At 40.0% G+C, this 13,479-nt stretch overlaps 1 protein-coding gene across 1 annotated transcript in view; it reads right to left on the bottom strand.

The window, feature by feature from the left end:
- The window catches only part of ARMC2 (armadillo repeat containing 2), a 183,759-nt gene that overhangs the window by 103,896 nt on the left and 66,384 nt on the right, over window positions 1-13,479 (bottom strand). The window contains exon 6 of the mRNA XM_063443529.1: window positions 6,274-6,341. Within this exon, the coding sequence (XP_063299599.1) occupies window positions 6,274-6,341 (68 nt within the window). The remainder of the gene's footprint in view (window positions 1-6,273; window positions 6,342-13,479) is intronic.

Raw genomic sequence — 13,479 nt, forward strand, 5'->3', positions numbered from 1 at the left:
CAGTGGAGGCTCGTCCATAGGGGCACTTGGGGCAGAGTCCCATCAGTTCTTATGTGGGGAAAAAAGTATTTGCCTTACTTGCATTATGATTACTTTTCTGGAGGGAGGGTGGTATGACAACAAATATGGTAAAAAAAAATAAAAATTAGTAACTGTTTAATTCTGTAATAGGTTCAGTTCTGCAGGGCCTCTCCCCCTTATTGATAGATGTTTGGAGAAGCTTTCTTGACACCATCTAGACATGTCAAAAGAAATTGGGCTGGTTTCAAATAGCCCCTCTTTCAGCAGGTTTTGCTCATGCCTAGTGACCTTTAAGAAGACATTTCAGCCAAGATTTGGGAACAGTGGAAAGAACGTATCTATAGTCAGGCTCAGAGAGATTTATAGACGCTAGGGGAGGGGGTGGGGAGGTGTGAGTGGTGGCACACTATTACTATTTTTGTATATTTTTATTCTCTCCCTCTTGCTGTCTCTGTCTTCTTTTTCTTTTACTCTCTCTCTCCTTCTCTCTATTCCATTGGCGTAACCTATACAGATATTAGAGATCATGTGTAGTGACAGATGTTGACATGATGCATCAGAGCCAGCTGCCCATGAGTGGAGGCATACTGTTGGCCTCTTTCTTCAGGGCGATAATTGGTTGATAGCACCAGGGGTGGGGTTACAGAGCCCAAAGGAGAGAGAAGCACTAAGCCATATTGGAAGTAACACAGAGAGCACATCAGCAGCTACTGGGCCCTGCCAAATATAGGTGTAGATTATATTTTTCTTCCTTTACCCAATAGCACTAGAGACTGCCTGCGGGCTGATGCAATGGAATTTACGTAATTATATAATTAATATATACAAAGCCAGGGAACCCAGGGGTGACAAAGGGAGGGGGGCATTTCTAACACAGACCACTGTGCTGCCTGTCACGAATAGTTTTAATAACTGCTCAGTGAAACTGTAGAGAATGAACAACCCAGCTCAACCTCCCTCTGGCTCTCTCATAGCAAAGGTAGTAAGGAGAAACTGGTAAAGGATGGAAATTGTTCTGTCCAGTGAAGACAGACTATGTGACAAACTATTACAAATGTTAACAATCCCAAATGGTAAATGAGGACCCTGCTCGAAACATGATGAATGAGTTGATTGTGCAATGAGGACCTAGGTTGCAATGAATTATTATAGTGTTAAATTTGAACGTATCTGTATAAGACAGAAGGTTATCTGGATAATAGTAACTCGGGCAGTGTGTGAAGGCCTTCATATGGGCAAAATGTGTAAAATCACACTCTTATCAAGGAAGCAGATACTGGTAAGATGAAGGACCAAGGAGAAATCCGGATTGTGCATAAATATATAATTGGTTTTAGTTTGGATGCACATGCATATATCAAAATATGCGCTATGATTATAATTATTAACGTATACATCCACACCTACACCTGCATACATACATGTGGCCATGGGTCTTAACTGTGCAGCAAACTAGTAAAAAAAAAATCCTACCACTACCCACCCCCATCAGCATTAATACAGATATTAAAAATATTAGTGTGTGTATGTATATAAACATACATACACTGATCAGCCACAACATTAAAACCAACTAGCCAAAATCACAGAGGTCCCCCCCTGTGCTGCCAAAACAGCTCTGATTCATTGAAGCATGGACTCCACAGACCTCTGAACATGTTCTGTGTTATCTGACATTAAGACATTAGCAGCAGATCATGCAAGTCCTGTAAAAAGGTCGGGCTTCCATGGATCAGATTTTCTGTTCCAGCATGTCCCACAGATACTCAATTGGATTGAGACCTATGGATTGTGGAGGCCAAGGCAACATCTAGAACTCTTTGTCATGTTCCTCAAAGCATTCCTGAACACATTTTGCAGTGTGGCAGGGTGCATTATCCTGCTGAAAGAGGCCCTGTCACCAGTGACAACCTTTGTCATGAAGGGGTGTACATGGTCTGCAACAATCTCTAGGTAGATGTCAAAGTAACATCCACATGAATGCCAGGATCCAAGGTTTCCCAGCAAAACACTGCCCAGAGCATAACTTTGCTCCTGCGAACCTGCCTTCTTTCCATAGTGCATCCCTGGTAAATTACACACATGCACCTGACCATCCACCTGATCAAAAAGAAAATTTGATTCATCAGACCATGCAACTTCCTTCTATTTCTCCCTGGTCCAGTTTAATGCTCATGTCTTCATTAAAGTCGCTTTCAATGGTGGACAGGCATCATCACGGGTACCCTGATCGGTCTGCGGCTACACAGCCCCATATGCAGCAAACTGTGATGCACTGTGTGTTTTGACACCTTTCTATCATGGCCAGCCTTAGGTTTTCAGAAATTTTAGCTACAGTAGCTCTTCTGTGTGATTGGACCAGATGGTAGCTTTCGCTCCCCACATGCATCAATGAGCCTTGGGCGCCCATGACCCTGATGCCGGTACACCTTCCTTGAACCACGTTTGGTAGGTAATAATCACTGCATACTGGGAACACCCCACAAGACTTGCCATTTGGAGATGCTCTGACCCAGTCGTCGAGATATCACTATTTGGTCTTGAAAAAAACTATGGCTTAGTTGGAGACTATTACCAGAGAAGCTATTTTTGCCTCAATGTTTTCATTCAGATTTATTTTTGCATTAACTTTAAGTTTAGTGAATATCCCTGTAAATGTCATCCTGTTGTATTTCACTTCAAAATAAAGAGACTACTTAAAGGAAAAATTACAGCTGTGCACGCCCTGTACAATATGTTACATGGCCAGTGTAATGTTGAAAGAAGTTTCAATTGTTTGTGACTAAGAAACCCATTTACCATAAATATGGGAATTTAAACATTTAGGTGTACAAGGTAGTTAGTTACTGGTGATTAATTAATAGCATTCAACTATATTGATATGCATGCCAATAGCTCAGTTGATGACATCATAAAGCCATGTCACAATCAATTAATGGCATCATGAGCCATATCACAGTCAGCTAATGACATCACAAATGACCTGCCACTATGTATCTAGCTGGACTGGGATGTTGAAGCCATTTGCAGCCTTGGTAAAGAGAGCTGGAGCTAAAACTATTCATAATCTTGAACATAATTTATTATGAAAATTGAAAATTTGACTTTACAAAAGAGCAAGTTGGTCAAGGTAAGATTGTTAGTTACCTGTTAACACTCAAAGTTATGCTTGAATCGACATAGGTAACAGTTTGTGCTGGAAGAAAATATTAGGTTTGTAAAGTGCAGAATGAGATGTGGATGTAATAAGATTAATACAGGAAGTGGTGGTAAATGTGTATTGACTGTTTTTGTTCATTAGTGAATGTATATCTATACATTTTGACCAAAGGCATGTTCAGACACCCCCTGGCCGTGGTTATCTTTTATTGTCCTGTAATTTTGTATAAACGAACAGGATTATTCAGTTTGCCATAGTGGTTATGGTGCTTGCAGTGTTCCTTTAATATCATTATATAATTGTAAAGCATGACCCGCTGAAGGTAAAAATTCAAGGTCATAGCAGAGATTATTCCAAATAATCTTATTTGGAATTCACCAAAATGCATAACCAATCAAAAGATAAGCATAAGACAAAGCAGAGACTACTTGCCTTATGTTATGCCTATCCAGCTGCCTTACCTGGACTTTCTTCTATATGCAATCCTGACTGATGGTTGAATAGGAAGAGGCACCCTTTTATGCAATATGCGACAGATGTCTATGCACCTCTGCATATGTCCAATAAGATCTGAGCATCTGTCTTATATAGACCCCCCTTTTGTAAAATGGGGCATGGCTAGAAGTAACAGAATGCCTAGCATGTAAAAAGAAAGAACAAAGATTGGAGATGATAAGGGGAGAAGAATCTGAGGAGTGTAAGTATCAGCCTCGGGTTCTCCTTCCAGGTTTTACCACTCAGAACACTAGTCAATAAATGAAACTAATGAACCTCCAAAACAGGAGAATCAAACAGTAGTCTCAACCCAAAGAGACTCTGCGATTGGCAGGTTTATCTTGTTAATCAAAAAGGTATCAGTCGGAGGATCCAGCGATCAAAAGCCTGAGATGTTTCCTTCAACAATACAGGTACATCCATATAGCAGATAATGGTGTTGACAAAGATCTGAATTTCAAAGAAATTTTGGCAGGCATATAAGGAGTCTGCACAGAAGCCTGAAGACCCAAGTTAAAGGCAGCCAGGTATTCACCATACACATGCACACTATGCAAACACTAAACTGTGAGTTAGAGCTTGATGCATGATCTTTTTGGTCACGTTAAAACTGTTCACAATTACCAGGATAGGCAATCTAATCTGTGCCCCAATTAAGTAATCTATTTCCATCAGTGGGTGACGTGACAATGTTATGTTACTGAATTATATATCAATGGCAAGTAATGACAGAAGCCTCCAATATCTGCACATTTTGAAGCATCCATTCTAAGGCATTATAAATTGTATCCATGTCTCCAGCCATCTTCTCTAAAGCACTCCAGATATGCCCTTTCACATGAACAACATTAAAAAGTGGAAGTCCCCATGAATCTTGCAAAAGAACTTTAGCAGTTTATTCACCTCTACCACAAAACCACCTTATCCTGTACTCACGCCATGCTCTGTCACGAGCTGTTTGTATTGTGAGATCCTGTATGCTCTTTAAATAGGAGTGCTCCCTCAAAAAGGCAATTTTCCTCCTCTAAGCAAGAATAATTAATGCAATCACATATGTTACAGGGTAAGTGTAATGTTGAAAGAAAAGAAGAACAAGACAACAGGGACAGAGAAAAAAAACTGGCCCTGAAGTCAAGTTGGACTAAGTGGGTAAAATGGGCATAACCCAATAAAGACAATATTGAAAATAGGGGGGACATTTTGAGAAGTAATCCCAGGAAAAAAAAGACCAGCTCTCAAAAGATTACCCATATAACAAATTGAAAGACCAACTCAATAGGTAAAGGAAAATGAATATCTGTCTTTAATAACACTAACAAATATTAACACATTTAAAGAAGTTTCAGTTATTTATGATTAAGAAAACCATTCACCATACCAATTTCTTTCAACTATATTGATATGCATGCCATTAGCTCAGTTGATGACATGATAAAGCCATCCATGTCACAGTCAGCTAATGACATCACAAATTACCTGTCACTATGTATCTAGCTGGACTGGGAAGTGGAAGCCATTTGCAGCCTGGGTAAAGACAGCTGGAGCTAAAACTATTGCTAATCTTGAGCATAACGACACATTCTGTGAAAATGTGATTTTGCAAAAGAGCAAGCTGGTTAAGGTAAGATTTTTCTAAAGGGTTATTTCTGTAAGCATGGTGCAAAGCATCTTTATCAAGTACCGCTGAGTTTGTGATTGTCAACCCTGAAGGGGGGATTTGCTCTCAGGCAGTCGGGGGTGAGTGTTCCATATGTGTGGTATGTGGGGTCTCTGTTTCGGATATGCGAATAGGTACGTAAAATAAATGGTTCCCTCCCAAGTAGGGGATAATTTGAGGTGGATGGCGATGCGAGAGAAAAAAAGAGAGAGGGGAGGAAAGAAAAAAGATTAAAAAAACATAAAAAGGAAGGGGGTTAGTGGCCAGAAGGTCATATAGGAGGGTGGAGGGTTCTGCCCCCTGGCGCCCAGCCAGGTCCCAGGTTTTAGACCTTCACGTTTCCATAGCGTTTCCCCAGCCCTGCACTCTGGCATGACTCGTCGTGGCGGCACACCTCGAGAGCCACTTTCATCTCTGGACACTGAACCCCCTCCCTGACAGCCTGGTGGTTTTATTCTGCTTCCGTTAGCTCTACAGACTTCCATCCTGGCATGCCTGCCTTCCGCTCTTCTCAAGTGAGCTGTATTTAATCTCACTGAGAATCATTGGAAAGCTGAAATCACTTGTGAGTGTCGGTGGCTTCAACACAGACACTTTTCAAGGAGTCTGAAAGTCTGTGTTGGGGAAAGAGTGGAGGGCTTGTAAAGGTTCAAAAAACAGATCTGTAGGTTTTCCAAACAGTTTTGTAGTATGCCTGCAAAGACAACATGTAGAAAAAAAGGCATACAAGTTTGTTTGTTTTTGGTTGTGGGTTTACTACCGAATATTAGGGGGAAAGAAATCTTTCAGGAGTGTTTTTTTTTTTTTTTTAATTTTCAGATCCATGCGAGGTGCATAAATGCATACGTCAATGTGACCAGATGTCTAGAATTTGTAGAATTAATCAATTGCTGGTTAAGACTATTAAAGTGTCTGTCTGAAATCTGAAACACACACTTACCTGTTTTACTTCCAAGTAATGCAGTCTCAGCATGACTGGGACATGGCGATGGCCTGTTCTTGATTCCACTTTAAAAAAAAACAAAACAAAAGCAGTGCGTTTAAATATAGTCTACTTACAGAACATACGTCTCAAAAAACAAAACGTTACATGAAAAAAACAATACTAGTGTTAAATATTGTAATTAATGTCCAGCCACATTATTCTGCCAAACTATAAAACTATTTAACTTGATGCATTCTGCAAAGACAGGCAGGGACAACAACACAGGCACTATCGTGTTAAGAATACATATTTGTATTCCTGACATTATAGCGTTCCTTTAAGTTACTTAGAAGGAGTACACTGGAAACACAATGGTGCACACTAAGTATGATGCTATTACCTGTAGTCTAACAAACAAACAAAACAGCTGTTAAACACAATACAGGGTTAACCGTTACATTTAAATGGACATATGAGTGTCTCAACTATAATTGACTTGACCATTTTTAAAGCACACAAGCAGCAAGCATGAGATTTATCTCAAAGATCTATGGATACCTAAGGTGTAAACCTGTAAACTATCATAATAAGATATAAATAAACTTACACTAGTCATATGAGGTCTGAAAAACTATGCCTAGAGTAATTAGTAATAAGAAGCTTTTTTTTCCTATCTTCAGATTTGGAACCACTAAAGGACTACTGACTTCTCAGATAATATGTTTTCTGCAGTTATTAAATGTAAATATCACCTAATTTTATGTTTGTACCAAAAATAATTTTGAGGGTGCGGAGCCAAGCGGCCATGCTAGATGGTCGCATATCAGAGGAGCTCCGTAGTGAATCGCTCAAAACAAGCTAAAATCGGGGCAAAAGCCTCAAAACTAGACAGCTCTGCGACCCAGAGAGGAAAGCCTGAGAAGGCGGCAACAAGCGACGGGTCTCTCGACCGCAACCGGCAGCTTCTCTCCGGGAACAACCTGAGGTCTAGAAGAGGCCTACTCAGACGGTGTGAGGGAGGCGGCCGCTCCCTACACGGACTGCAGCCCACTCACCCGGAGGGCTCCCTGGTACACTCTTCTCCTCCCCTCCCCCTCCCCCCCCTGCCGGTGAGGGATATCAGCCCCCCACTACCCTCACTCGAGATAAGGCTTGACCGCCTATTCGCTGCCTTTTGGGCAAAAATCTATCGCCGAGGGGGCACTGCTGAGGAGGTTACACCTGCAACACCCCCAAAAGAGGCTGTGCAACAACCCAAAGCTACAGAATGGAGCCACGGCGCAGTTTGAATGGCGGGAGGAAGGAGGTGGGCGACCCGACAAAAGCCTCTGAACCGCAGCCCGAAACCAGCGGTGAGCCACCCTACCTCCGAACAGAGGCTTTTCCACCGCAGCTTTGCCACCCTCTGGAGAAGGGTGTCGGTACCCAGCCCCACGCCGATTAGTGCTAGGACCACCCCAGCTTGTTGGCTACTGCTAAGCGATAACCAATCACTAAGTCTAGATGTATTATCTCTCTGCATAGTTAAGCTATGTTATTATGACTACTTAATTATAGTCCGCAGATGAATGAGCATGTAACACTACAAAATCCAATGTTAACCCTGGCATGATATACTATGTTTACCTTAACTGTACCTAGCACCTACCTAGCATATACCATGCTCCAAGCAAAACCTTATGTTTCTATAAATGTATAATTATTCAGATCTTACCTTTAGATCCAAAGTTAAGCCTGTTTGATTATTTCTAAAAAAAGTGCAGAATACTCACATGCCATGGCACAATATTTTGATGTATGTTCCTATTATGATTACCACTGCCGTCATGGCATCATATGCATGTATGTCAATCCATGCACAATAAAAATAAAGAATTAAAAAAAAAAAAAAATAATAATAATTTTGAAGAATTTCCTAATTAAATTGTGTACATCTCAGTGCAGGTCCGCTATTTTGAATATATTCTGCTCTTGTTGTAGCCTACCTCAGGAAGCATGGGTTTCTTTTACCCATTTTCTTGAAGGAACACTTTTAACCTCTTAAGGACACATGACGGAAATATTCCATCATGATTCCCTTTTATTCCAGAAGTTGTGTCCTTAAGGGGATATAAAAAAATAAAAAATACAAATTTGGGATGATTGGGCACTACTGCACATAACATGGTTGAGGACCCATAGGGGTTGTTAAAACGAATCTCCTGCCACGTCTTGTACCTTTTTGAAATGCTTCCTATATCTATACTGAGGGTTTTTTCCAATCCCTTCAAAAGCTGTTAATTGTATATATTTGGCGAAAAACAAACAGTGACTGCGGTTCTCTACTCTGACACAACCTAATAATCAGAGAGGTCTAGCGGTCCCCGACCTTAAACGCTATTATCAGGCAGCTCACCTTCTTCATGTGGTGGAGTTGACAATGGAGGGAGTCCACAAGCAGTGGAAAGTGATAAAGGAGTTTCACGTGGGAAGACCTTTACTCTAGCATCTCCACATCCCTTTGTTGCACCCACTCTAAATATATGGCACACGCTTGCCTTTATGCTAGACTTTTCTTCCTTACCATTCCACTAACGCCATTGGTGTATAATCCTGCCTTTACTACGGGATTGGACCCAAGGTGTTTAACCAACAGACAGGGCAAAGACTCTTATGAGTCAGAAATCTAAAGGCGGATGGCAAGATAATCCCACTGCAAACACTGTTGGGTTTGGATTCTGTGCCATTTATGAAGATGCTAAGATATCACCAGATACAGACGTTTTTGGGCAAAGTCCAGCAGTGACGCTTCTTTGGCCGGGACCTCATTGCATTTGAAGAGTTATGTGTGGACCCAGTCCCACTAGAACACGGAATCTCTTACCAATACACCACCTTGCAACAATAAATCCTTACAACCCTCCTATATGGGAAAGTGGGAAGATATCCAAGGCTTGTCCTTTACAGTAACTTAGTGGCAAAAGAGCTGTGACATTACGCATCCCAGATTACTATCAAGCAAAATCAAAGAAACATCATATAAGCTACTGAGCCTGTGGTATAAAACACTGCAAACACAAAGTGTCTGGCCCCTCCTGCACAGGTCATTGTTGGAGGTGTTTGAATGCTGAGGGTACAGCCCTGCATATATTGTTGGACTGCCCGAAGATCAGACCATTTTGGCAGAGAATACACTCCCTCATACAGAGATTCTCTGAGAAACCACCACCAATCTTAGCCAGTGCCATTTCTCCTCTAAAACACGACTACACCAACATCGACCTAAAAAAAAAAAAAAATCGCTACCAGAACTTTAAATGTAGCAAAAAGCCTAATATTGCTAAATTGGAGGCAGAGAGACATGACCACCTTGGTGCTGTGGTATGCCCATATGTAGGACCTATGGGGAATAGAGGAGATGATCTTCAGTACCTGGGGTAGGCAACAAACTTACTAGGAAATCTCGACACAGTGGCTGACCTCTAATATAGCAATGGAAATACGAACTCTCCCGCCCCCCACCTCCTTAGATAGAACTTGAAGTTTCTGGTGGTGCTCAAGGGCAGAGGAGTAACAAGTCTGAGGTCTAAACAAGCATTTTCTTACCCCCCTCCCTTATGTTTCCAAATTTTGACTTTGATACATTTGGACCATACATTTAATGCAAACATCCACTGATTATTGACGAGTTAAAAGCTCTGAACCATTTATTCTATTGGATAACCTTCTTGCACAAAAACCAAAACAAAGGAGGAGAGCGATGGAGACACAAGCTGTATTACAAAAAGAATCATGGTACTTGGTCGCACACTGTTTAATGTAAATGATATTCCTGAGTAAAATGTACAGCTGTAACTTCTTAATGTTCAATAAAATACGGATTTACAATCGTAAATTTTAAAGGAAAATCCACATATTTTGCCTTTATCACTTTCATTTTTCTGCTTTCCCTGTTACTACTGTTCATACAAAACTGGCATTGCCTGGCTCAGCCTGTAGAGGGTAGAATATTACCAGAAATATCTCTGAAGACAGAGCTGCCTTTGTACTATCGTCTATCACACAAGTCCTAGATCTAACTCTGCCACTACATGACCTTTTCCTCCCTCAGACTTGCAGGAGACGCCAGGCCCAGTTTCCAAGCTCGGAACAGCAGTGCCACAATACAGGTGGGCAAGGAGTGGCATATGGAAATGAAATAAAAGGAGTGATCCCAATCTTAGAGATACTGCGCCCTGACTAGAAAAACTGCTAATTAATCACAATGACTTTATTAATAATAACGTAATTATGGTGAGATGACAAACACAAAAAAGAAAGTATGAAAAGAAAAAGTGAAAAGGTGAACTTCATAGAAAAGGAGAATCAATCCTTTTTAAAGGGTTAAGTACTTCTGATGTACCTAAATACAATCTCCAGAAATGATTGCGAGAAGTTAATGGCTAACAAGAAATGTACTAGTAGGAAAACCCCTTAGCACCATGGCCAAAAAAACTCAGTTATGCACAGAAGTTATAACTTCTCCTAAGCAAGGAGTGGTATATGATTGTACATATTGATATACATCTGCTTCCAGCATTAATACATAAAAAAAGAATTGGGTAAGGCCAATATTAAATTATCAGCACATCCTCAAAACTAAACTTTGCTATATAGGTCTTCATACCTCTACATAAAACAAACTCATTGTACTATATTCTTAATTGGATAGGACATCTAATTTTATACCTTTTATCATGGTTGCTATTATATACCATCTATTCTGGATTCTCCCTGAACTGATACAATGTTGCATAACAATATTAACTGTATGACAATTCATATTGTTAACTACCTTAAACTTACTAAAGATAATAAAAAAAAACATAAAAGCAGTATGTAAGTATGTTACAAGACAGTGACAGTAACTTTAGTGGCACACATGTTTAACATAGTTAGATAAATCATAATGTTCAGCCATGCTTCCATGCTGCTCACTATGAAACATGTTCTCAAACATGTAGAGTGCCAAGGATAATGTTTAGGATGTTTTGAAACGGATGATAATGTTTTTGTTTTCTAAAAAAAAACACTCGGGTACCAACACATCTGTGCATTTGATTTTTGGTTTAGGTTTTGGCCTTATTAATGCAGATTTTTTTTTTCTCTGCATTCAAATCAATTTTTTGCAAAAATCATTTTTGTTGCTTTCTGCAGCATAATTCCACTTTTTGCCATTCACAAAATGTCTTCCAAACTGGAAGAAATGCAGCGTAGATTAGACAATCAAAGAGATCACTGAACTGAGCTACGCATTTGACTCAGGCCTACAGCCAATCACTGTCTTATCATATGTATAGTAAAGGGAGCGAATAATAAGAGGACAGTGATTGGCTGAGGGGCATACTCATGCCAAGGGCTCAGCGTCAACTGCTTACTTCCCACTTTTTAAAAGAGGGCATAGCTAAGGGGTGGAGTTATTCTGCAGAACTTTTTTTTAAAGAAGATCATTTTAATGTGGAGAAAAATATCATAAATATGCACTTAAAGGAACAGTATAGCATTAGAAATAAAAACATGTATTCCTAAAGTTTGTTTGACTCTACCTAATTTGATATCCGCTCCCCGTGAGGCTTTAAAAGATTAGTTTTACTTACTACTATTCCATCACAGCTCTGGTCTCGCGAAGCATTGGGAGGCTAATGCACATGCGCAGAAAATCTTTGCACTGTGACAATCAAATGCTCTTTAGGAGCAGCATTTGACTGAGAACAGAATCTGACTCTCTCAGGGGAAGTGCCTCTAGTGGCTGTCAAGAAGACAGCTACTAGGGGTGTGTTAACATTGCAATCATAACATTGTCGTATTGCAGCAATGTTTTAGATTGCCAGGTTAAAAGTAAAGGTCACTGCACCCAGACCACTTAATTGAGAAATAATGGTCGGAGTACATTTATCAGTCCTTTAAGTTGTATTGGCTCCTCCCCCACCAACATCAGCCGGCGGGGGAGACCTAATGCGCATGCGTGGCAATGGCCATGCAAGCGCATTAGACCTCCCCATAGGAAAGCATTATTCAATGCTTTCCTAAGGGGATTTCGGCGACGCTGAACGTCCAGCGTCGCTTAAAACACTTTTCGTGCTCTAAGAACACGGAAGTCCCTCTAGTGGCAGTCTTATAGACAGCCACTAGAGGAGGACTTAACCCTGCAAGGTAATTATGGCAGTTTATGAAAACTGCAAAAATTACACTTGCCGGGTTAAGGGTAGTGGGAGTTGGCACTCCAATGGGCAGAAGTGGTCTGGGAGCCCGGAGTGTCCCTTTATGAAAATGTTCTTTTATTTGATCAACATAAACTAATATTAGGATTATACTATGTTGTCATGTGAAATGCTTTCACTGCGACATGCAAATATCTAGATTGCTGAATACAGTATGTTTCTAGCTTCTCAGAAAGAAAAATAAAACATTTATGAATTAGAATTGTTATAAAAGGTGGTAGTGACAAACCCATTATAGGAGGTTTGAACATGTAAAAAAAAAAAAAATATGCAGATTAGCCATTATCTATATAATTTAAATGGTTTAAAAACATGAAAAAAAAACTTCCACAAAGCATTTTCTGTTCTTGTAAAATCAAACACAATCCATTATCCATGCTCTGACTACATCTCATATGACTAAAGACAAGAACAGGGTTGATGTTGTTGATTCTTCAGTTATCTGTAAATGAGCTGTAATTGAGAATACAGATTCAACATTACCATGGCTCTTATGTTTCCGCTACCTTAGCCATCACCTCCTACCATGTATTAACCTCTGCTAGATTTTAAGCTTGCAAGAACCAGTATGTAGTTACATGCGTGTTATGTAATGTCTGTAATCCTATTATATTGTACAAAACTGTGGAATTTGCTTATTCTCTATAAATAGTAAATATCTGTAAATGATAATGTGTTGTAACATCACCATGATGAACAAAAACCATGAAGAAACAGAAATGAGCCATGACACCAAGAATATGACTATGTGACTGTGTGAGGAACTAGTATGTGTGTATTTAAGAGTGTGCAGCAAGTTTGACATGAGCATGTGAGTAGCAGATTAGTTGTGATTATGAGAGTGGTTAAAATGTATGCGTGAGAGACGGTGGTTGATATGATGTGTGTTATTGTGGTTATTTAAGCATGTTGCTTATTAATTTATTTTTGTCTAGCTCTTAACTTTTCACATTCTTTCCAACATATCAAGGAAATCTAGAAA

The sequence above is a fragment of the Pelobates fuscus genome, chromosome 2 (assembly GCF_036172605.1).
Source record: "Pelobates fuscus isolate aPelFus1 chromosome 2, aPelFus1.pri, whole genome shotgun sequence".
NCBI lineage: Eukaryota > Metazoa > Chordata > Amphibia > Anura > Pelobatidae > Pelobates > Pelobates fuscus.